The sequence below is a fragment of the Mesoplodon bidens genome (genome assembly GCF_964165515.1).
Source record: "Mesoplodon bidens genome assembly, chromosome: 16".
Taxonomy (NCBI): Eukaryota; Metazoa; Chordata; class Mammalia; order Artiodactyla; family Ziphiidae; genus Mesoplodon; species Mesoplodon bidens.
This window is the reverse complement of record NC_138173.1, coordinates 13294547-13321316: the sequence shown is the minus strand read 5'-3', so window position 1 is coordinate 13321316 and position 26770 is coordinate 13294547. Positions and strand designations below refer to the sequence as shown.

At 35.7% G+C, this 26770-nt stretch overlaps 1 protein-coding gene across 6 annotated transcripts in view; it reads right to left on the bottom strand.

Moving 5' to 3' along the window:
- CSPP1 (centrosome and spindle pole associated protein 1) overlaps positions 1-26770 on the bottom strand; it is a 117170-nt gene that overhangs the window by 64256 nt on the left and 26144 nt on the right. For 4 of the 6 annotated variants that reach the window (XR_014017836.1, XM_081259013.1, XM_081259015.1 and 1 more), the window contains 9 exons: positions 26005-26103; positions 24602-25044; positions 18162-18260; positions 16727-16797; positions 10740-10833; positions 9627-9684; positions 7498-7706; positions 5216-5337; positions 4780-4858 (listed from right to left, as the gene is read on the bottom strand). Coding sequence is in view for 5 of the 6 variants with exons in the window: in XM_081259013.1 (XP_081115139.1) it covers positions 4780-4858; positions 5216-5337; positions 7498-7706; positions 9627-9684; positions 10740-10833; positions 16727-16797; positions 18162-18260; positions 24602-25044; positions 26005-26103 (1274 nt within the window). In the remaining variant the exon portion in view is untranslated. The remainder of the gene's footprint in view (positions 1-4779; positions 4859-5215; positions 5338-7497; positions 7707-9626; positions 9685-10739; positions 10834-16726; positions 16798-18161; positions 18261-24601; positions 25045-26004; positions 26104-26770) is intronic. The other 2 variants (XM_081259014.1, XM_081259017.1) reach the window with 1 other exon arrangement.

The following is a 26770-nucleotide window of genomic DNA, read 5'->3' as shown; positions in this document are numbered from 1 at the left end:
TAGAGCCCGCAACCCACAACTACTGAAGCTTGTGAGCCTGGAGCCCGTGTTCCACAACAAGAGAAGCCACCGCAATGAGAAAGCCATGCACTGCAACGAAGAGTAGCCCCTGCTCACCATAACTAGAGAAAGCCCACACGCAGCAATGAAAACCCAACACAGCCAAAAATAGATAAATTCCTTTTTAAAAAATCATATATACAGAAAAATGCAAAGAAATGCACTAAAAACAGTAATAATAAAGAGTTCAGCAAAACTGCAGGTTACAAAATCAATATACACATTTCTATTGTATTTCTATAAACTAGCAATGAATAATATAAAAATGAAATTGAGGAAAGACCATTCACAACACCATCAAAAAGTATTAAATACTTTAGAATAAATTAAACAAGAGTTAGTCTAAAAACCACAAAATACTGTTGAAAGAAATTTAAAAACCCCAAATAAATTAAGACATCCATGTTCATGGATTGGAGATTTAATATAGTTAAGATGTAAGACTAAATCACAAAGAAATAGAAAATCTGAATAAACCTATAACTAATAAGGAGATTGAATCCCTAATCAAAAATCTCCTGAGAGAGTAAAGCCCTGGACCTAATGGCTTCAATGATGAATTCTACCAAACATTTAAAGAAGAACACTAGTCCTTCTCCAATTTTTCCAAAAACGTGAAGAGGAGGAAACACATCCTAACTCATTCTAGGAGGCCAGCATATCCCTGATTTCAAAACAGACAAAAACATTACAAGAAAAGAAAACTATAGACCAATATCCCTTATGACCACAGATGTAAAAATCCCCAACATAATACTAGCAAGCCAAACATATCAGCATATTAAAAGGATTAAATACCATGGCCAAATGGGATTTACTCCTGGCACATAAGGATGGTTCAACATATAAAAATTGATGAGTATAATAGACAATATTAACAGAATGACAGGGGAAAAAAAACACACGACCACCTCAACTGATAAAGAAAAAGCATTTAACAGAATTTAACAACAACCTTTCATGATAAACACACTCAACAAACTAGAATAGAAGGGAACCACCTCAACATAATAAATACCACATATGAAAAATCCAAAGTGAACATCAGACTCAATGGTGAAAGAATAAAAGCTTTTCCTCTAAGATCAGGAACAAGGCAAAGGTGCCTGCTTTCACCCTTTCTATTCAACATAGTACTGGAACTATTAGGCAAGAAAAAAAATTTTTAAATGAGCCAAATTGGGCTTCCCTAGTGGCGCAGTGATTAAGAATCCGCCTGCCAATGCAGGGGACACTGGTTCAAGCTCTGGTCCGGGAAGATCCCACATGCCGTGGAGCAGCTAAGCCCGTGCACCACAACTACTAAGCCTGCACTCTAGAGCCCAAGAGCCACAACTACTGAAGCCCGTGTGCCTAAAGCCTGTGCTCCGCAACAAGAGAAGTGACCGCAATGAGAAGCCCGCACGCCGCAATGAAGAGTAGACCCCGCTCGCCGCAACTACAGAAAGCCTGCGTGCAGCAACAAAGACCCAATACAGCCAAAAATAAATAAATAAAATATATTTATATTAAAAAAAAGCAGCCGAATTGGAAAAGAAGAGGTAAAATTATCTCTGTTTGCAGATGATATGATATTATATGCAGAAAACCCTAACAATTACACACACACACAAACTGTTAGTGAAATGAATTCAGCAAAGTACCAGAATACAAAATCAACACAAAAAAATCAGTTGAATGTCTATACACAAACAATAAACAATCTGAAAAGGAAATTACAAAAACAGTTCTATTTATAATAGCATCAAAAAAACCCAGACTACACAGGATTTAACTTAACCAAAGTGGTGAATGACTTGTACAGTGAAAATTACAAAACATTGCTGAAAGAAATTAAAGACATAAACAAATGGAAACACATCCCCTGTTCATGGATTGGAAAACTTAATACTGTTAAAATGTCAAAACTACCCAAAGTGATCTAGAGATTCAATACAAGCCCTATTAAAATCCCAGTGACCAGGCTTCCCTGGTGGCGCACTGGTTGAGAGTCCGCCTGCCGATGCAGGGGACGTGGGTTCGTGTCCTGGTCTGGGAGGATCCCACATGCCGCGGAGCAGCTGGGCCCGTGAGCCATGGCCGCTGAGCCTGCGTGTCTGGAGCCTGTGCTCCGCAGCGGGAGAGGCCACAACAGTGAGAAGCCCGCATACCACACACACACAAAAAAAAATCCCAGCGACCTTTTTTGCAGAAATAGAAAAACCCTTCCCCAAATTTATATGGAATCTCAAGAGACCTCAAATAGCTAAAACAATTTTGAAAAATAACAAGCTAGAGGACTCCCACTTCTTGATTTCAAAACTTACTACAGAGCTACAGTAATCAAAACAGCATGGCACTGGCATATAGACAGACACATAGACCAACTGCACAGAACAGAAAACCCAGAAATAAATTCATACATATAAAGTCAAATGATTTTTTTCTTTTTTCCGGTACGCAGGGCTCTCACTGTTGTGGCCTCTCCCATTGCAGAGCACAGGCTCCAGACGCACAGGCTCTGCAGCCATGGCTCATGGGCCCAGCTGCTCCGCGGCATGTGGGATCTTCCCAGATCGGGGCATGAACCTGCATCCCCTGCATCGGCAGGCGGACTCTCAACCACTGCGCCACCAGGGAAGCCCGAAAGTCAAATGATTTTTGACAAGGGTGCCAAGACCATACAATGGGGAAAGGACAGTATTTTCAACAAATGGTGCTGGGAAAACGATATCCACATGCAAAGAACGAAGCTGGACCCTTATTTAACACTGTACACAAAAGGTAACTCAAAATCACAATCCTCAATGTAAAACCTCATAACTATAAAACTCTTAGAAGAAAACACAGGGCAAAAGCTTCACAATGTTGGATTTGGCAATGATTTCTTAGATATGACACTAAACACAGGCAAGGCAACAAAAGAAAAAATAGACAAACTGGACTTCACGAAAATTAAAAATGTGTGTGCATCTATAGTACTGCTAGATAGTGTCAATGGCATAAAAAGATGATACACAGAATGGGGGAAAATATTTGCAAATCATATATCTGATAAGGGATTAATATCCAGAGTATATAGAGAACTCTTAAAACATAACAACAAAAAAATAAAGTAACCAATTCAAAAATGAGAGAAGGATTTGAAAAGACATTCTCCAAAGATAGACAAATAGCCAAAAAGCAGATGAGAAGACGCTCAACATCAGTAATCATAGAGAAATGCAAATCAAGACCACAATGAGATCCACCTAAACTGCCTTAGGATGGCTACTAGCAAAAAAACAGAAACTAATAAGTGTTGGTGAGAATGTGGAGAAGCTGGAACCCTTGTGCACAGTTGGTGGGAATATAAAATGGTACAGCTGCTGTGGAAAACAGTATAGTGGTTCTTCAAAAAATTAAAAATAGAATTACCATATGATCCAGCAATTCCACTTCTGAGTATATACTTAAAAGAATTAAAAGCAGAGTCTCAAAGAGGTAAGTTGTATACCCATATTCATAGTTGCCCATTCACAATACCTAAAATGTGGAAGCAGCCCAAGTATTCATTGGTGGATGAATGGATAATCAAAATATGGTATATACATACAATCAAATATTATTCAGCCTTATAAAGGAAATTCTGGGAAGTAAGACCCTGCAAGCTGTGTGGGAAAAAAAGAAAAGGAAAGAAGGAAATTTTGACTTAGGTCACAACATGGATGAACCTCAAGAACATTATGGTAAGTTAAAAAAGCCAGACACAAAAGATAAATATTGTATGATTTCACTTTTATGAGGTACCTAAAGTAGTCAAAATCATAGAAACAGTAGAATATGGGTGCCAGTGGCATAGGGGAGAGGGAATAGTGAATAGGTATAGAGTTTCAGTTTTGCAAGACGAAAACAGTTCTGGAAATTGATGGTGGTGATGGTTACATAACAATATGAATGTACTTAACATCACTGAACTATACACTAAAAATGCTTTAAAATGATAAATTTTATGTTATGTGTATGTTACCATTACAAAAAATTGAAAAAAAATTAAGATGGTAATATTAAACTGATCTACAGATTCTATATAATCTCCATCAAAATTTCAACTGCCTTTTGGCAGAAACTGAGCAGCTGATCCTAAAATTCACATTGAAATACAAAGTACCTAGTATAACCAAAACAATCTTGGAAAAGAAAAACAAATTTGAAGAACTCATACTTCTCGATTTCCAAACTTCCACAGAGCTACAATTTTCAAGTGATACTAACATAAGGATAGACACATAGAACAATGGAATAGAATAGAGAATCCCAAAAAGAGACCCACACGAACATGCCCATTTTTGACAAAGGTACAAAAGCAATTCCCAGGAAAAATAATCGTGTCAACAAATGGTGCTGGGAGCCATTGGACACTCATAAAGCAGGAGAAAAAAAAAAAAAAAAAGACCTTCAATCAAAATCTAACACCTTATACAAAAGATAATTCAAAATGGATCATGAACTTAAATGTAAAACTATAACTATACACACATAACTTTGCTAATGAAAAAAAGTGAGGTTATTCTTAATTTTTTAAATGTGCTTTCTATGAAACACTGACTTAAAAGCAATACTTTGAACATACTAGTTATGTAATAATTGGAAATTAAAATAAGTTATATCTGTTCTGAAGAATAAAAGAACACATTGAATAACACAAGTTCTATGGAAGACAAATTAATCTTGAAACAAATTATTATTTTAAGTACTTACACAATAGGCTGTGCTGGCTGGTGGGTGACAGGAGCTGTAACATAAGCTGCAGGCTGTACTCCCATCATTCCTGAACCATCTTAAAAGAAAACCAACACATTTGTTTCAGAGTACCCACTTAATAACACTATCTCTAAAGGAAAAGTCACATACTGAAAATGTTTCCTAAGGAAAAAAATCCACATTTCCTTCTGAGTTAGGAGTTAGCAGAGAACAAGGCAAGAAAACATAAAATATTTCTTAAATCTAGATAAAAAGGAAATAACTATGAATTATAACTGAGTTGTAAAATACAGTATTTATTCAATCAATATACATATAATATTGGAATTAAGTAAAGCTGTGCTTTTTCTCATTTATATATTTTTGCTTGCACAAAAACCAATTTTCCCGATTGAACCACTGGAAAATAATGTTTACCCCACAGATAACTTACAGTAAGCAAGACTAGGATCCAACGTATTCCTGGCCCCATAAAAATAGTACGCATCATCATAAGGAGTTCGATAGTTGGCAGCCAAAGGTGGTAGTAGGGGAGGTGGAGGCAGAGGTGCAATGCTGTATCAAAAGACAATTGGGAAATTCTTCTCATATTCCACTGCAAATTTTTTAAAAATCAAGATATTATTTTCTTACAAAAATCTTACTGAAAATCTAATTGCTGCTTTAGGAAAAGCCACCATCTTGCTTCAATCTCTTACCAAAAATTATAACTCAAAAAGCAAAAAGAAAAAAAGTCAGGAGTTAAGGTACAACACTTATTCAATCAATTAACATCTAATTCGTCACTATCTGCCAGTATTGACCAAACATGGTCTCTGCCCCTCAGGAATAATACAAAAATAAACAGCCATTACAGCAGAGTACAGTAAATGAAACAATACGAGTAGACACAGGATGCTACAGGAACATGGAGCAGGAATATTTAAATCACATAGGGAAGAGGAGGAAAGTATAAGGAAGGCTTTCTAGGAAAGGCAATGCTTCAGCCACACTACTAGAGTGAGTTAGTCACAGAGAAGAAAGATACAACATCAAGAAAAGGCAAAGAGGTACAAAATGAGATTATAAATGGTTCCATTTGACTGGGAGAAAGATGTAGTTTTTTAACTCTAAAAATATATTGCTCTTTCAAAGGAATTAAACTATAATGTGAAAAGAAACTACTTGAATATCAACAGTAAATTTCTGAGTTAATTTTCAGCATTTCATAAAGTTAAAACTTCTAAAAACCTCTACATCAGCACTTCATTAATGAGTAGGAAGTATCTCTGTATTTCCACCAAGGCAATATTTTCCATTAGTTAAAATGTAAAAGGCAAATTCCTTTAGATGAACAGAAAGAAAAAGGAGGCATCCTAGAATGTTTTCACTTTTGAGTGTATATATTAGGTTCTCCCTTGTATACTTCAAAATATTGTGAAGAGCTGAGAAGGCATTAAAGTTCTCTTCAGTCATGAATATTTTTCATATTTACTAATCACTCAACGTGTCTAACCTTACTATCCTCACTCCATAGATAAACAAAGCAGTTGAAAAATTACTATAAGAGGGAACTGTCAATATCATTAAATCTTAAATTTTTATAGAGATTGATATAAAAGTTAATCCTCACAACACTATAACTGTAGATTAAAAAACATATATATATACACACATATATAAATATCTGTTACTATTCTACTTTTTACAAATGAGAAAACTGAAGTTCAATACAAGTGTGGTCTGCCCAAAATCCAGGCAGTGAAGCCAACCATTTTAATCCCTAAATCAATGCTAAAATCATCATACCATGCTTGGTAATTCCAATCCCACCTAGTCCTTTGAGTCAGGAAGCCATTAGATGAAACAAACAAAACACCTGATAAATACAGTAAACATGGTCCTACAATTTGTTAGCAGCAAATAAAAGATAATACCAAGTCCTAAAGGAACATACAGCCCAGAAAATATCAATGTTAAAAAGGAAAAGCACCTGATTAAATGCAATCCTACAATATCAATGTTAAAAAGGAAAAACACCTGATTAAATGCAATCCTACAATTAATACATTAATAGTAAGCAAAAATAAGAGAAAATCCTACTCAGAGAAGAAAGTATAGACCAGAAAATATCAATGTTAACAGGATTTTCTTTATGTTTAGTCCAGTATAGCACAATGCTTTTTACCTATGGAAATCAAATCTTTACCCTAATACCTAAATACAGGTTTTATAATCTCAACACTTTATTTCAGGTATTTGAGTTGCACAGCCTGTAAGTAATCACAGAGAAAGAGTTGAAGGAAACAGAAACTAAAATAAAGTAATATATATAAAACAGTCACATTAGAAACGTTTTCTGCATTAACTGAAGAAAGTATTCAATGTTTGCCAAGTGGAAATTACAAAATTGAAAATGGCTAGGTTTTATATGTTAAACAGATATTCCAAAATACGACCTAAAACTAAATAATAAATATACTTAGTTATGCATTTTTAAAACACTGAAGCATCTTTAAACAGCAAAAGAATGTTATAAGGATTTCCCTTGTTTTTATAATAACAGAGAAAAGATCAACAATGAAAACAAATTTCAACAGAAATTATTTGACAGAAGCCTTTAACTGCACAAAAATCTCTGAAGGATAACATTACCTGCTTCAGCAAATCCTTCTGAATATACAGTATAATGATACCTTACCTAATTCCCAAACACAAAACATTTTAAACAAGCACCTGGGAGGCACCATTTCACCAAGGGTGCTGCTGAGTCCATTGTGCAAGTCTTCATTTTGAGATGGGAAGGAGTAAACTGATGGCATGGGTGGGACAGAGGGGGCAGACGAAGGAGGGAGAGGTGTCTGGAAAGCTACTCTGGGTCTTTCAGGTGGTATCGCCTCTTCGAGGTGTCTTGGTGTCACACTAAACTGCTTTAGTCTATCAGGCTAAAATAAAGAGAAAAAATCTGTTTGTTACATGTAATCATAAATTTAAAGGTGGAAGGGATCTCAAAAGACCCTCTATCCCAGACTGCCAGCAGGCACTTAAATTAGACATAGAATAACACAATTTTACAGCTATAAGAGATTTTGAAGATCCAATTCTTATTTTATAAAAGAGGTAATTGAGACTCCATGAAAGTACATAAATCACCTAAGGTCTCACCATTCATAAATAATCAAGCAAAGACTAGAGACAGATATTAATTCTAAATATAAAACTCTATTATACTACAACACTATGCTGCTTCACTACCAATTGCCATCAAAGTATTCTAACATCAAAGTATTCTCTAGATCAGTGTGAGCACAGGTTTTCTGTAAAGAGCCAGCTAGTAAATATATCAGGCTTGGCAGGGCATGTGGTCTCTTCACAACTACTAAAGTAGACCAAAACAATATGTAAGCAAATGAATGAGGGAGTGCTGCAATAACACTTTACAAAAATAGGCAGCAATTGGATTTGGCCACAGGCTACAGTTTGCTTACCCTCGCTCCAAAACATTATTTACGTGTCCTTTTCTAAGATGTGTACATCAAAAGTAAACCCAAAAGTAATGGTCTAACTATTATATCTAATATTTTTATTTATTTATTCTCATAAAGCAACTTGACACTCCAAAGGTTGTGTCATTTAAATATAAATAAGAAGGTCCATCAAACACTAAGGTAACTATAAATGCAAAGTTTAACATGCCACCATATTACATTAAAAAGTTCAAGATTTGAAAAGGAAATTTTTGATTGTCAAAACTATTTCAAAGGTATTTATTGATAGAGGAAAATATATTCAGTTTTGGAATTCATCCTTTTTTCCCAGCATGTTTAATTTCTCAGGAATGATTTCTCAGATTAATCTAAAAGCTTTACTCTATGAGCAGTCAAAAAGCACACTAGGAGTGATGCTGGTGCAGTATTAAACTTTTTAAAATGAATAATCCACAGGATATATACTTAGCATAAGAAGAAGTAAGACAAAAGTTGCCTACAGCTGAGTAATTTTAAGTTGCTGTATTCTTTTTAAGAATGAACTTTTTAATGAAATTAAAGTTTCTTAATCATTAAAGATGAAACAAAAACTTGCCTTAGAAAATAAATTCTACACATCCAGCTAAAAAAAAAGTATCCTTTGAGTAATAAATTATTACCTTCTCCTTACTCAACTGCAATGATATGTGTAATTCATTCCAATTATGAAAATTGAAGAATTAAAGTAAAAATAAGGTTATTACCTCTAGATTTACATTAAGTAAAAACTACTAAAATGCTTAAAGCCTGGAATTAAAGATTTCAGTTCCTTTGGAAATTCCTCTAACATAAGAAAAATGGTCATGATACAATGAAAAACATTATTACCATCCATTGTAAATTAAACTAAAACAGTGCATGGAATAGTGCGCATAAATAAAGTAGAAAGGAATAATTTACAAGAAACTTTAAAAACGCACACATGAAAAAGGAAAAATTATCTTAGAGAAGTAAACAAGTAAGAGTTAGGACTTAATGTTTTATGAGAACTGAATTTAGTTTATTACTGTTCAAACTGGTCTACTCATACATTTTCCCCAATATGTTCTATCTCCACCTGCCACTACATTTGAGGCTTATTTGAATGAAAGATTAAACATTAAAAGATGGCAGGGGGCTTCCCTGGTGGCGCAGTGGTTGAGAGTCCGCCTGCCGATGCAGGGGACACGGGTTCGTGCCCCGGTCTGGGAAGATCCCACATGCCGTGGACCGGCTAAGCCCGTGAGCCATGGCCGCTGAGCCTGTGCGTCCGGAGCCTGTGCTCCGCAACGGGAGAGGCCACAACAGTGAGAGGCCCATGTACCGCAAAAAAAAAAAAAAGACGGCAGGAACCCTTACCGATTTCTCAGGGTCTTGTGCTCCAGAAGCTGCAACCCTGAGATCCAAATCTTTTTCTCTAAACAAAATTAAAGTTTTATATATTAAAAAGTTATAATAAACACTATCATTACTGAAACAACCTTACACACAAAGTCCATGCAATAACATCTCCAAAAACAAGTAATTCCTTTAACTGACAATAAAGTCTTAAATAATTCTGAAAACTAAATTTTCCGATTTGGTGCAAAGTAAACTAATATTCACATGTAAACTGCCTTGGAATAAACATCTCTAAACCAGTGCCTGGGATACTTCAAAGTCTAAGGAATTCACACAGAATAAAGTAGAGAAGTAAAACAAAATCTTTACTTAGTGAAACAAATAAAAAACTTTTTTTAAGGTTCATGTATATCTTCAGTTCACAAAAAGGAGGGTAAAAAAATGAAAAATTAGTAACGATACTTTCCAATAAGAGTTTTTAAGAAAATGATGTTAAAGATGGCTAATATCAGACAGTAGATATTGGCTTCCTCTAAGATAGAAAACAAAACAAAACTAAAAGATGACAGGTCTCAAATTATCTTAGAACCAAGATATCTATCCCTAATTTTAAACTGGAATTAATATTTCACAGGTATTTCTTTTTTTTTTCACAGGTATTTCTACATGAAAGATTACAAACTCTGAGACTTGTATACAATATAAATATCTGTGGATCTATCATGATTATTTTTATACAGCATGTATACGTGTGCTTACCATTTCATTGTTAAAAGACAAAATACTTTTATATTTGCTACTATATATGGGATAATACAGTGGGCATATAGATAACATTAAATGCTACCCTAAAATTGAAGAAATTAATGAAAGTATGTACAAGGCCTGTTATAGGATGAACACATAGTCTCCTTTGTTACCTATGATAAAGAAAATGAACACCCACATAGTATCTGTTTTATTACCCTGGCTGATTTACAATGTGGAGACTGAAATAGAATGATTTACAAATACTGAATCGTATTAGGAAAAATATCCCCTTATTTTACCATGTAATAGTCACCACTATGTCATTTTAAACAAACGCATTTAAATTCAAAACATCTTTTTAAAATGCAAACCTTTCATTACCGTCTCTTGTTCTTCTGTTGTTCAGCCATTTGTTCCAATAGTTCTTGCCTATATTTCTCTTTCCTTCTCTGAATAAGTTCTCGATCTTCACCTCCTAGAAAGTGGTAAGAAAAAAATGCAGTCTTAAGCAATACATCTAACTGGAAAGTCAGTTTTTTAATCTCCATTTTTAATTATATCAAAGAGTATAATTACTACGTATGCAGCAAATATAGAAGGTAAATCATATGTATCATTACCTATTCAACTAGTTTCATAATTTATGAATAACTACTATGTGTCAAACCCAAGACACATTAATCCTTCCCAAACTTCTACGTTAGTCAAAAACCTTCTTAAGTAAGAGAATATTCTAACTCCTATCCCCACTTTCCAAAGATCAGGATAGTATCTCCACTAATACCTCCCACAAGCCCCTTAACTTTAACAAGTGTGTTCAAAATGAACATCTCAAAAGCAACTGCCTTTCTTTGTTTTCTGTTACTGGCCGAATAATCGAGCCTCAAAACCCCACTGTAACTTTGATGGCTCATGCTTTCTTATTTACTTCATGTGAGGACCCTCTTCTCTAGTCTCATGGCCATCAGCCTTGGATAGGAACTCTCTATATTTTACCTGATGCAGCAATAACCTTTTAACTAGTCTCCAGAACTCCTCCCCACCTCCCTACTCCAATACAACCAGCACACTTATGTAAGACTAACTATCTTAAAATACAACACTAATCATGATGACACATTGCTCAAAAAACTTCAATAGTTACCTCAATTCTACAGAAAAAAATATATAAACCTCTCGTTCTGGTATCACTTACATGAAAATCCAGTCATGCAAGCATCTTAGATCCACAGAAAATTATTATTATTGTATGTTAATCACACAAAATAACCTCTTAATCTAGATATGCAAAATCTGGAACATTACACAAATCGTGAGGGATATCAAAAATGCAACCAAACCAGAAATTTCTCTACTACCTAAATTATTAGTCTCCCAACCATCAGTTGGACACACAGCATCTGAGTTTGCCCATTAAGGACAGATGTCAGCAACAGTGAAGCTCCCAAAGGGTAACATAAATTACATTAAGGTTAATAATAATGTTTTACAATCAAAGTATATATATATCCATTCTGCTTCTGATCATGATGGAGTTAACAAACACAAAACTCAGCCTCCCTCCATTAAAAAAATAATAATAAAATTAGGCAAAATATATGAAATAACTGTTTTTCAGACACTGGACAACAGGTAGCACACAACTGTAATACCTGAGAGAAGTTAAATAAATGAGGTGAGCCCTTCAGGCACCTGTTTCTGCCTGCATGCAATCTCCATGGGTACAGGGAGGGAAAAATCCAAACAAAGCTGGGAAACTATGTTAAATTGAGCAGATAAAGATCAAAATTCAGGGGCTTCCCTGGTGGCGCAGTGGTTGAGAGCCCGCCTGCCGATGCCGGGGACACGGGTTCGTGCCCCGGCCCGGGAAGATCCCACATGCCGCGGAGCGGCTAGGCCCGTGAGCCATAGCCGCTGAGCCTGCACGTCCGGAGCCTGTGCTCCGTAACGGGAGAGGCCACAACAGTGAGAGGCCCGCATACCACAAAAAAAAAAAAAGATCAAAATTCAGAAAAGCTAAAATGACTAGAAGTTTGGGGCAAAGATTCAAAAAGAAGCGTAAAAAGGGCTTTAGAAATCTGTAAAGGCGTTCCTTCAGACTTATACTAGTCTGTGTATGCAGAGTGAAATTCCATTAGGCTGGGCAAAAAATTACGGAGGACACATAAACTGAATTCTCAGACCTCCTCAAACGAAGTGGAGAGGAGAGAAATTTAAGCTCCAGCCAACTAGACTGGAATTCTTGGTGATCCTCTAAGGGTATTCAGGGAAGAGCCCGAGAAAGGTCACTCTGCAGCGGGAAGACTGAACAATCTTCCTAGAGCGAAGGCTACTGTAGATGTCCCAGCTAAGTTTAAATTTAAAATAAGGCCTCTGAAAGACTGGTCCTTAAGTAACAGAAAAACATGACTGTGGTAGGCAAAATTCTAAGACAGATCCTATGTTCCCTGCTTTCTAGCACTGACTCCCTGTATAAACCTTCCCTGAGTGTGGGCAGGACCTATGACTTGCATCTAGCCAATGACTATGGCAAAGGTGAAAGAAATCTGCAGACGTGTATAATTAAGGCCCAAATCAATTTTGAATTAATCGAAAGGGAGATTATCTTGGGTGGGTCTGATATAATCAGATAAAAGTCCTCACTGAGTTTAGAGATTCTCCTTGCTGGCAAGATAGAATAAGCAGCCTTGGTGAGGAAGCCCATGTGACAAGAAACAGCAGATGGCCTCCAGGAACTGAGGGCACTCTCCAGCAGATCCAGTAAGAAACTAGGGCCCTTAGTTATACAGCCACAGGGAAATGAATTTAGTGAAAAATATGGAGGGGCTTCTTCCCTCATAAGCCTCCAGATGAAAAACAGCCTGGCTGACACCCTGACTATAGCCTTATGAGATCCTGAGCAAAGGACCCAATAAAATTCATGACCCACAGAAACTCAGATAACGTGTGACGTTTTGAGTCACTAAATTTGTGCTAATCTGTGATGCAGCAATAGAAACTCAATACAGTGATTAGAAAAGTTAATCAATTGAAAGAAAAATCACATAAACAACAGAGATAACGTAACAACAAAAATGTTTAAACAGCTGTCATAACTATGCCCAAATATTTAAATGAAAATAGTAATATAATGAGGAGGAAATGGAAACTATTATAAAGAACTAAATGGGGAGTCCTACTTCTGCTTAGAAACTAGAAAGCCACAAGAGAACATTGCTCATACCCCACAATGGAAAAAAGCTCAATCATCTACAAAATCAAAACTTTTAAAAAGCTCACCAGAGAGCTGAGGTTATAAGCAACCAGGTAAACTGAATTCCAAAGGGTATAAAAACCAATCCATAGAAAGATGGGACAACCCAAGTGTTTTACCCTTACCAGAGTACAGAGAAATAGGCAGCTACCTTAGAAGTAGGTAAGAAGAAAATAACTGAAATGCTAATGAATTCTTAAAGGCTTTCTGTGGATTGGAATAGCAATGCAGAAGGGGAATCTGCACTCACTTGCTGCCCCTACCAGATGCTTATGAGACGGAAGATTGGGCAACACAAGACACCTAAAAGACACCATTCTGAGGCAAAACAAACAAACAAACCAATAGAAAACCAATGCCCACATTCCAGACTCTTCTCTCATATAAAGTAATCTATTGGTTGAAGGGCAGAAAACCTTGGACCCAGCATTCTGCACTCATACAAAGCAAAGGTCTGCTACTGTTAGAGGAAGAGCAGGAAATTCTCACATATAAGATCCTCCACAGGGCTTCCCTGGTGGTGCAGTGGTTAAGAATCCACCTGCCAAAGTAAGGGACACGGGTTCGAGCCCTGGCCCAGGAAGATCCCACATGCCACGGAGCAACTAAGCCCGTGCACCACAACTACTGAGCCTGCACTCTAGAACCCGCGAGCCACAACTACTGAAGCCCACGTGCCACAACTACTGAAGCCTGAGTGCCTAGAGCCTGTGCTCCGCAACAAGAGAAGCCACCACAATGAGAAACCAGCACACCACAACAAAGAGTGGCCCCCGCTCGCTGCAACTAGAGAAAGCCTGCGCATAGCAACAAAGACCCAACATAGCCAATAAATAAATAAATAAATTTATAAAAGAAAAAAAGATCCTCCACAGGCATAAAGGAGAGTTTGGCTACCACTCTGAAGAGGGGCAGGAACACTGATACTCATTTCTGAGAACCAAATGCACAGGGCCAGCTTTGCTACAGCAGTCTACTGCTGAGGAAGGAAAAGCATGGCAAGACAGACACCCTCTTCTGTCAGGGGCTGGCAGGTCTCCCTAAAAACTGAGGAAGGTGCAAGAACACTGAGAAAATCTCTCCAGGCCCCACACTAAGAACAAGGTAGTCAGAGAATTTAACACTTCTCTCTAAACAACTGGTAGAAGAACAGTTAAAAGTCATTAAAGATGTACAAGACATGAACATCACTATCAACCAATCGGCTTAACTGACATTTATAAACCACTACACTCAACAACCACACAATGCACACTCTTTCAAGTACACATTAAACATTCACCAGGAAAGACTATATTCTGAGTTACTTTTTAAATTTTTATTTAAAAAATTCAAATTTGAAATAATTGAAATTTACAAATTATTTTCTCAGACCATAAGGGAATTAAACAAGCAGTCAATGACAAAAAGCAGGAAAATCCCCAAGTATTTGGAAATTTTAAAACATACTTCTAAATGACCCATGATTCTGTTAGAAACCCCATAATATATTATTTTTGCTCTCAGCAGTCAGCTGTCCTAATTCTTTAAATAAAGCAAAAAGGCTCCAAACAAGGTTCTTGGGGCAAAATTATAGGAAGACAAATTTCAGTTCAACTGAAATGAGAATACTGCAACAATCAGAGCCACGTGAAGTTGGAATGTGCTGCCTCTGGAGAGAGTAAGCTCCCTAAGGGGACACACAAATTTAGGCTGGGGGAAAAAGATACAACCGTGAGATAAATCACTGAATTACAAGAGTTTAATAGTCTATTCCAAACATGACTCTATTATCAAACATTAATCTATAATCCCTCATTGCATTAATGATAAATTCATGCCATTCATCTTTAAAATTTCAGGGTAGAGTAATCCATTTATTGATAAAATTATTTGTCAGTAGGTTCTCAACACAGAGAGCTATTTCTCCAATTTTTACCATGTTTAACAAAATACATCATAAGAAGCAAGCCTTTACTCTGACTTATTGATAGGCTAAATTGGTCAATTCTCATTTAAAGACATTACACTAGAATAAAACTCTAGGTGTTATGCCATTTTTCTCATAATAACCATTTCAAGGAAACAAAAGTCTGAGAATATCATGCAATTATACATCTCTAAGCCAAAATTTAAATTAGTGACTGCTTTTAGGTTGAATGAATCTAAAGTATTATCCAATTTCTTCATATACTTCACTGAAACAAAATTTCGGGCAATTTTTTCTAATAGTTTTACACAAAGAGACCACTTTTCTACTTAAAGTTACATACAGGAAGTATGCTCTCTTCACACTGTTTCTCAAATTAAATGTGACAAGTTAATATAGCAAATCAACATGCTTATCTTAAGCGATGACCTTCATTTCTGACAAAATAAATAGAAAATCTGGATTATAATCATTATTTGAACAAAACACTTTCTCAGAAACTACATGGAAAGAAAATGGGAAAGGATGTTTATCAAAGGATAAAAAGGTTTAGTTCAGGGGAACTGAACTAAAATGTAAGGCAGTTTTGTGCTAGCTAAAGAAGAAAAAAAATGAAGAAAGAAATTATCACATATAAAATAGAATATAAGAAATAGCCAGGGCTTCCCTGGAGGCGCAGTGGTTGGGAGTCCGCCTGCCGATGCAGGGGACACGGGTTCGTGCCCCGGTCCGGGGGGATCCCGTGTGCCGTGGAGTGACTGGGCTCGTGGGCTGTGGCCGCTGGGCCTGCGCGTCCAGAGCCTGTGCTCTGCGACAGGAGAGGCCACAGCGGTGAGAGGCCCGCGTACCGCAAAAAAAAAAAAAAAAAAAAAAAGAAAAAGAAATAGCCAACACTACGACAAAGTGAAATATGAATTTAAAAGATTTTACTGAAATTAATATTTATTTATCATCAATAGACAGTTCATCACTAAATAAAAGTTATTTAGCTTTAAAATTATACACAGAGCTATATAATACACTAAATAATTAAAATAGCTATATAATATGCTAAATGTTTAGCATAGTGCCTATCACAAAGTAAGCACTAGAGAAATGTTTTCTATTATTAGTAAGAGTGGTATTAATTACAACACTGAGTTCTCACGAAGACCTTTTATAAAACACTCCACAAAAGTCTAATCAACTGGAGGTTTTTGTACATACCAAAGAGCATCCCCGCAAAAGGACTACACATCTCTCGATTAGTAGGTTTGGATGGTTCATTGTCTCGAGCACTAAAAACAAAAAACAAAAAGAATTAAAACCCAAATAATTTTCAGGAAACAAAAATTTAGAGTGAAATGCAGGTATGAGTTATTGGCCTTTCAAAGTACTATGGATACTATAATAGTTATATGTTTTTAAAGTTAATGTAGGGCTTCCCTGGTGGCGCAGTGGTTGAGAGTCCACCTGCTGATGCAGGGGACGCGGGTTCGTGCCCCGGTCCGGGAGGATCCCACATGCTGCAGAGCGGCTGGGCCCGTGGGCCGTGGCTGCTGGGCCTGTGCGTCCAGAGCCTGTGCTCCACAATGGGAGAGGCCACAGCAGTGAGAGGCCCGCGTACCACACACACAAAAAAAATTTAAAGTTAATGTAAAATCATGGCATTTTATCTCTTTATACAGTGGGAACCCAATGCATTCAGGCTCTATAAATATGTGAACTTTTTCTTCAGCCAGCTTCACTAACTCTATAGATTCCCAATAAAACCCTTTTTCATAAGAACAGTTACCCCAGTAAGGAAAATGAATATAAGTATACATAAATAAATCCTAAAAAAGAAGGATGATAGCTGTACCCGCACTTTGAAAAGAAGATCATCTCTAAAAAAACTCCTTCCTTGAAAGAAACAATGAAAAAAAAAGACAACTCTCTCAAAGAAAATTTAATTAGACTCAAATAGCAAATTCTCTATCTCAAGCATTTTTATGTGTTACTTTTCTTCAAAGAAAATAGACACCTTTCCTGACACATGACAATATTATCTTCATTATGCACTATAAATTCGGAACCATTTATCCTTACGTACAACACAATAAAGCCACCAAAATGATAAAAACTACAGAAAGAGAACATGAATATAAAATGCATATAATTTCCTTTTTTTCCAACATAACACAATTATGTATGAGTACTAATTTTACAAAGTAAGCATAAAAGTTATCTTCTCAATATGTTGAAAATCAAAAACAAAGTTTTGAAAAGAAAACTCATATAAGAACATTTTCAATTTATTTCAAGTTACGTCATCTCTATAACTCCAAGGTATTTTAAATTGATTTTTAGTCCATTAAATTATACACTTATTTCTCCTTTCATTAGTTCAAACAAATATATATATACTTTATAATGACAGGGACTCATAACACCTTGGCACACTTTATAATCAAAACTTGCTCTTCAAAAGAATGCTGTGAAGTACCATAAAGTTTCATTTAACACAATTCTCCCCTTCCCCTTTCTCCCTAATTCCTTTCTCACTGATAAGGGAGACTGTTAACATACTATACACCTTTCTAGTTTTCCAGCAAGCCAGTTTTAGCAGTTGCTGTTTTACAGTACAACGACTGAAGGGCAGAATTTATATTACATACTATACCTTTGATTTCCAGCAGATGAAATTCGTATGTTTGACTTTTCTGTGACATCACCACCATACTCCATAGGAGGCACATTCCCTCTTCTGTTCCCGTACATCCTTAAAAACACATTAGCTTACAGAGCTTGTTCCACATACAGTGGACTTTTCTTATCTCTTTGGTGTTTTTACATTTGATGTTGGAAATATTAAAGGGAACAAAGTGTTACAATGAAGTTTTACTGTAAATACATTCTAAAATTAATTCAAATGACATTTGACTCAAGTATGATCTGCTGGTTAATAAGAGACGCTAAGAGTTTAGATTTAATAGTCTTTAAATCAAAGGGAGGTTATTATAAACTATTTCAATATAACTTCTAGAAATTTTTAATATCAAAGCTATGCAAATACTAGTAAGACTTTTTTATTATTCACTTATTCAAAGAATATTTACTGAGCACCAACTACATGCCAAGTACTAATCTAGGTACTGGGTATGTGGACATGGTCCTAGCCCTCATGAAGATAATAAGTCAAATTTCAAAATGAGATCACTTTTTAATCAAAATTCATAGATTCTGGGAATTATTTCACTGAATATACAAACCTTTTTAACTTAAAAGTACAGCAGCAGTCTTACCATTAAATTAAATCAAATGTAGCAAGCCACAACATTTGCTAACACTGTAAATCACATGAAATACTAAATATTAGCAATAGGTGAATACAGAACATTATAAACATGGGTAGAAAATTAGTTCACTTTATTCACAAGGTCATAAACAACAAAAAGAAAGATTAGAATTTCTTTTATTTTCTTAAGAATGCTTTTCAGAAAATAACTTTTAAATGTTTTTCAATTAATCTTTTTTCCACTTGGCAAACATGGAAAATTTAATTTCTCATACCAGAGAAACCAACATGACTTTTCATACCAACATTTATCAGCACCCATGAAAACCAGCATTTCATAAGTCATATTTCTTTGCAGGGCTCTTGAGTTAACAAACTATATTGTCTCTCATGAGGACCACTGGTAAGAAATATGGTTGTTACAGTACTGTTCAATATTTTAGGTGAATTTGATTATCACGTTAAGAAAAACAGCAATTTTTAGAAGAAAAGGAACTTATCACTCTCCACAGAGGCAGCATATAAAATCCTCTGTTTCTATCATATATTGTTAATATCACCTGTGGAGAAAAGACTACCCAGAACTGTAACCTTAATAATGTATGACCTGTGGCATGACAGATAAATGGCTTCCATTTTATATCCATATCTAAAACAGAATCCTCCCCAATCCCTTTCAAAAAAGAATTTCAAACTTATTTCAATTTATCAAAACACAGCTGATTTTATATCTAAAGCCTAAGTGCTCAAATCTCTCTTTTAAAATGACACATCAGTTTAGTGTCATTCCTTATTTCTACCACTTAAAGAACAGGTAAATATAAACTTAAATTCAAATTTGTAATTAACAATGCCAGGTAACCAGATTTATTTATACTGCATCTATATAAATACAGTGTAGAAAAGAGTGTAGAAAAGAGTAAACAGAGCATGCCTGCGATTGCTTACCCTTAGAAAGCCCTGTTTGCAAGACTGGCCCTTAGCTGGCACCTGAGAACACAGATTTTGGGAGGAGTCCACCATTCTCAGAACGGATAAGACTGACCCACTGTGCCTAAACTGTTGGTACAAGCAAGAGAGTTTATGCTGAACACCTGCTTTCCTTCAGGGAGTCCAGAATTTTGGCACATGCTAGGAAAGTTTTTTCAGAAACGGACAGACCTCATAAAAGGAAGAATTTATTTCCTTTCACATAGCAAATCAGATTTGACTGAGGGAATAAAATAATTGTAAAATAGTTTCACCATCCTACCAACAAAAAAAAAGTTAAAGCTATGTTAAATGGAAAAAGCTTTTTCTATTTCCTTGAAGAAATGGGTCAGTAATTATAGTTAATTAGGTTCAAATCTCAATGCCCAAAGAAACCAGGTATAAGCTAGAAGCCAAGTTTACTCTAAAAATTAACACGAGGGACTTCCCTGGCAGTGCAGTGGTTAAGCATCCGCCTGCCAATGCAGGGGACACGGGTCCGAGCCCTGGTCCAGGAAGATCCCACACGCAGCGGAGCAACTAGGCCCGTGCGCCACAACTACTGAGCCTGCGCTCTAGGGTCCGCGAGCCACAACTACTGAGCCCGCGCGCCACAACTACTGAAGCCCGTGCACCTAGGGCCCGTGCTCTGCAACAAAGGAAGCCACCACAATGAGAAGCCCGCGCACCGCAACAAAGAAGAGCCCCCGCTCACCACAACTAGAGAAAGCCCGCGCGCAGCAACGAAGACCCAACACAGCCAAAAATTTTTTAATTAATTAATTAATTAATTTTAAAAATTAACACAAGTTTATCTTTAAAAAAATTACTCTTACAGAAGAAAAGCAAGTTGTTTAAAACCACAGGTATTTTCAGCTAAGTTAAATGTGAATGAACAACTCCTAAATGATAATAATATATTTTTTTCATTAATAAACCACAGAATCAAAAAAACTACTTCAGAAGTAAATTTATAATGGTTATACTATCAAGAATGACATATTATAAAAATAAAATATTTACCATCTGTTGGTCCTGACACAACTTACAGGGAGAAAGAATCAAATTCCTCCTTACTTAAATCATCTAATTCATAATGGTTACATCACCTGGTTTCATAGTAAAAATTTATCTAATGTGAATGAATTCTGCTATTAGGGGTACTCTCAACTATAGAAATTAAAAGAAAACTACTGAGCTGTTAAATGTTGGTCACGGGGCTTCCCTGGTGGTGCAGTGGTTGAGAATCTGCCTGCCAATGCAGGGGACACGGGTTCGAGCCCTGGTCTGGGAAGATCCCTCATGCCGTAGAGCAACTAGGCCCGTGAGCCACAACTACCGAGCCTGCGTGTCTGGAGCTTGTGCTCCACAACAAGAGAGGCCGCGACAGTGAGAGGCCCGCGCACTGTGATGAAGAGTGGCACCCGCTCGCCGCAACTAGAGAAAACCCTCGCACAGAAACAAAGACCCAACACAGCCTAAATAAATAAATAAATAAATAAAATATTGGTCACCATTTTTCTCATTGTTTTCTGTTCTTTCCCAATTTTTATATTTACTTTAATTCAATAACAGTGTTTTTCTAATATTGACCCCATCTTTAAAGTGGGGAAAATACTTAATATAAAAATGGTCCTTCCAAGTATAAATGAAAAGTAACTACTACAAGAAGAAAAGTAATATCAAGTTAAATAACTCATGTTCTAATAAGCTATTTCTCCTCATTTATACCTTACATATTAAGCACACTTCTTAGAATGTCCTACACTAAGTAAGCAAGCACTCCATCTATTGAGTCAGATTCTAATTCTATCTCAGATTCTAATTTCAGATGGAGCGGAATTTCAGATGGAGCGGAATTTCAGAATTTTGTTACATAGAGCAAGATTACAAACTAACAAATATCAAGAGTAAAACAGACTGGAAGTGCTAACTGCATTAATCACATAAAAGATTTAAAAAACAGCATTCTTTAAGGTTAAAAATTTCTTTTACTCCTTAACATTGGTTATAAAGTAAAACATAATAAGGTAATATATTAACTTCTACAGCTCAAGTTAAATAATAAAGATTGAGATGACTATCTTTTTTAAAAGCATATAAATTTCAAAGTATTATAAGATAGACTATTATATTCAACTTTAGAAAGCTCCTAAAACATTATAAATTTACTTAAATTGGTAAATATGTATCAAACAATACACACAGGCACACGCGCGCACACACACACACACACACAGAATACAACTGTTGAGCTAAGTGCTAACCATTCTGTTAACTATTTTAAAACACTTGCCAGTGATTAATGATTAGTTTAGGAAAGTAAAATCATTCTTGGGCTTTATCCTTCCAAAAGTGGGGAAAATATTTCATTAATAAATACATAATGATATATGGAAAAGTTTATAAGGTAATTAGAAAAGAACTGAGACCAAAAACCTAAAAATCAAAAATTACTAAAAATCAAAACTAGAATTTATCACATGTTGACTATTAGAAGGAAAAAAGAGAACACAGGAAATTTAGAAGAATGAAGAAAAATTTTGTACTTCTCAGCATATAGTCAGCCCTCCATATCTGTAGGTTCTGCATCCGTGGAGTCAACCAATCTTGGATAGAAAACATCTGGGGGGAAAAAATTCCAGAAAGCTCCAAAAGGCAAAACTTGAACTTCCCGCACACAGGTAACTACTTATCAATATATAGCACTTATAACTATATACATAGCATTTATATTAGATATTATAAGTAAACTAGAGATGAGTTAAAGCATAAGGGAGGATGTGCATAGATGACACGCAAACGCTACACCAGTTTACATAAGGGACTTGAGCATCCAAAGATTTTGATATCCGTGAGGGGTCCTGGAATCGATCCCCCTTGGATACCAAGAAACAACTGTTTTAAGAATAAATAGTTAAATCAAGAGATCAAATGAAGTTACACACTTCTTTAGTCTCAAAAATTTCACTAACAAGTAGAGTCATTTTTCCTAGCAACCACTCTGCCTGCGAAAAAAATCTAATTAATGTTCAATATGAAATCTTTTCTTTTAGGAATCTCCAAATCTGAAATATAGAAATCCAATTTTAACCTCACCTGCCACTGAGACATATGTGAAAAACCTTACAGTTAGAGAGGTAAGAGTTTACACATTAACAAGATGTATAATAAATGATTTACATTTTTAAGAAATATTGTAAAAACATTAAAATGTGTAACAGGAATTATTCTCACTCATCTACATATTTAATCTATTCTTAAGCTACTACTTGGGGAAGATTATATATAGAAACAGTTCATTCCGTTCATGGGATACATAAAACAATAAGATTGTTATCAAATAATTAGGCTGAAATTGATTTGTTAGTTCATGTATAAAATTATCACAGGGTGTAATTACAAAAATAATAGATTAAAATATATTAAAAACAAAGCAACAACCATCAGAAGTTTTTTGAAATTCCAAACTTAAAAGATACGCATTACATTATACTCTAAAGGTAAACTGACACCATAAGAAAAAAAAAGTTCTCATGTACAAATAAGGCAGTACCAAGAGTCCAAGAATATCTGTATTTCCCTAACTGAAACTTCTTGGAGTTCAGGTAGCCTTTGACTACCTCCAGATATAAACATTTTCAAATATAACACATTACAGAATTCGCAGCATTTTCTGAAGTACAATTAGATTCAAATCAGAGATAAACTATAATGGACATTACAAAATTCTAATCCTTCAGTCAAATTACCTAAATCAGGGTGAATATTAAAAAGATTGGATGAGCAGGACGTAATAACTAAAGAATAAAGAGTAGTTGACAAAGAACTGCAAAGGCTTTGTATGATTATTTAATAATTAGAATAATGAACATGTAGCATTATGTCTCAGAAAATTTTCTAAAATACTACAAAAATAATCTATTGGAACTAATGAATGAAACAGGTCCCATGAACTGCTCAACATTTACATTTAATCCCTACAGGTTGACTAGTCAATGAAAATATCAGATCCTACCATACTTTTATCTCCAAATCAAAAGTTAGATTAAAATATAGCAAGTTTTAAGTATTAAGACAAATGACTTAATAAAACCCCATTGTAGCAATTAATAAATTACAAATAGTGTCATAGAAACAACATGCAAAGGAACTGAAAAGCATCTAAAAATCTGATCAAAAAAACTTAGTGCCATATCACTAAAATAAACATTCAATAAGTAACTTAAAAACAAAAAAAGTTGATAGAAGTACTTAGAGCACAGAAATATTAAAGGAATAAACTGTATTTCATCTGTTTTAAGGTGTCTTTTTTTCCCCACATTTTAACATCTGAAACCAGGAGAGCCTTGGACCTGGTTGTAAGTCACGTATTGCAGGGAGAAGTTATTTTTCTCCTGCCAGTCACCTAGGGGCACTATGGATACGCGATAACTCTGAATTCTCGCCTCAGCGTTGTTTTGTACAATACTGGCAGCATGAATTCAGACTGAAAACCTGAATCAGTACTGGCTTACAGCTCAAATTCTCAGGGAAGTCCCTTTTTACTCCCTCCACTCAGTGCCAAGGTTAACAGTGGAAGGTTTTTTTCTGTCCTTTTCTGTGGGAAAGTCTATTTCCCATTTAAGTTTATATAAAGGTTGTAGCCTTTCAGTGTCCCAGCTTTTTAATGGGGCCCCTTTCTCCCCATCTTGGGCTGTTTTCTTTGTTCCTACAGTGGCACATAAAATTATGGTGTAACTTAAAACTGAAGCATCATGTAAATCAAATGAAACTGTGTCTCCTTAACATGATGATAAAAAGTAACAAGAATAATATTAAGCAAATAAAGAAGATAAAAATGAAGTTGTAAATACCTGTCATTTGTATACACTCTCAAAAGTCTTCTATCAAAATCACTTTCATATCTAAACCTCTCGTCCATTTCTTCACTTACTTCAGGATCTTGGCCTGGTCTATAATACTGTTTATCAAAAGCAGGATCCTCATTAAACCTGTGAAATCTTCTATCTGGAATGTCAGTCTTGCTGACAAACCTCTGATGTTTTTTATTGGAAATGCCCACTTCTTCATTAGTTTTTCTAATGACTCTTCTATTATTCCTTAATTCAATTTCATCATCTAGTTTTCGGTATCTGTCCTCTTCTAGTCGTCTTTGGTTTAGAAGCTCTTCATATGCCTCTGAAGGAGTTAAGACATCTTTCCTAGGACCCTCTGAATTTTCCCAAGATGACTGCATTTGTGAAGGTAAATCAGGTTTAACCTGACTAATAGGCTTTTTACTTCTTTGATTCTTGTGCTGCCCAATTAAAAAAGAAAAAAAGAAGAAAAATATCTTAAAGAGATGCTATTTCTTAAAAGGCAATTAAACTCTCAAATGATCTTAACCTATTTACTGTCTCAACTCTAAAGCTTGATCACCCATAAGAAACATCTTATCTTTAGGGAAAAAACCTTCAAGGAAGTGTTATCCTTTAATAAAACTTAATAAATACCAAATAAATAGGTAACAGTAATATGGATAGATGGCTACAAAAAGAGAGGATAAACTATGCCAGGGAGATATTAGGCATATTTTGGCAGTTAAATATTGCTTCAAAATATTTCACATTAAATTCCTTCTCAACACAAAGAATCTAGAAGGTATTAAATTTTTTTGGCCCTAGTAACATCAACCACCCTTAAATTTGGGTTAAAAAAATACACACACACACACACACACACACACACAGAGCTAGAAACTGTCAATATAAAAACATCATTTAAAAATAAAAAATAAACAAACTTCACTTAAAACCAATCTCTAAAATTAAATCTCCTCCATGAAGTTAAAAAGTAGGGTAAGTTCAGGCTTCCCTGGTGGCGCAGTGGTTGAGAGTCCGCCTGCTGATGCAGGAGACACGGGTTCGTGCCCCGGTCCAGGAAGACCCCACATGCCGCGGAGCGGCTAGGCCCGTGAGCCACGGCCGTTGAGCCTGCGTGTCCGGAGCCTGTGCTCCGCAACGGGAGAGGCCACAACAGTGAGAGGCCCACGTACCGCAAAAAAAAAAAAAAAAAGTAGGGTAAGTTCTTCAATATGAGATAAAAGCATTTACAAAATTCAAAATTTAAATGTCCTGTGTTCGATTCAATTTGGCTTAACTTTTTAAATATTTATATGAAAACTAAGTGAAATGTCTAATAATATAAAAATATTTTCAAGTAAGGACAAATATTCAACCTGTGGTGTTAAAAGATTTACTTTAAAAGCAAAACCTACCTCAGTACTCTTTTCTACCTGTCTGAACTTTTCCGTGGATTCTTCCTTATCCCTGAGAAATTGATTGTATTCTTTGTTGCGTTCAAGTTTCAACCTTTCCTTCAAATAGAAAACCAAAAGGCAATGTTAACTTCAACATCAGGAAAAAGTACCTAATGTCAAATCAGACTCATACAAATCAGAGATTTTACCCAGAATCAAGCTTTACTAATATTTTCAAGGACAGAAGTAGCTGTAAGGCACAGGAGAAGCAGGAAGAGGTCCGAGACCACCAATGCAATTCCCCACGTCCATTCTTACCACATTAAAATAAGATTTACTACATGCTTAAGTCCAGATTAGCATATGAGGTCTCTAATACTAAGGGAGTGGCTTTGATTATGAAACACCTCCATTTTATATGCCAGTAGTTACTTGGCTTAGATGATACCTTCCTAGGAGCCATGCCCTGTAAGTCCCTGAGTTCTAGGTTTGTTTACCAACATCAATCCTAGACAATCCAGGTGCACTCTGCCAAAAGCATTCGTAAATAAATCTCTCCCACTAGTAAGTATATGAATGTGTTTGCCAGGAGGTCTATCATTAGCATGTTTCCAAGATCTGCCCAGGTTACTGTCCTACTTTCCTTCTCAGGGACACCTCTTGCCTCCAGTCCCCCACCCCACTCCTGAAAGACCTGCTTCTAACCATTTCTTTCCCAAGTTTAAGGAAAGATCCTTGTTATATTTTAAACATAAAAAGGTAAAATATTATAACGTAAATGTTC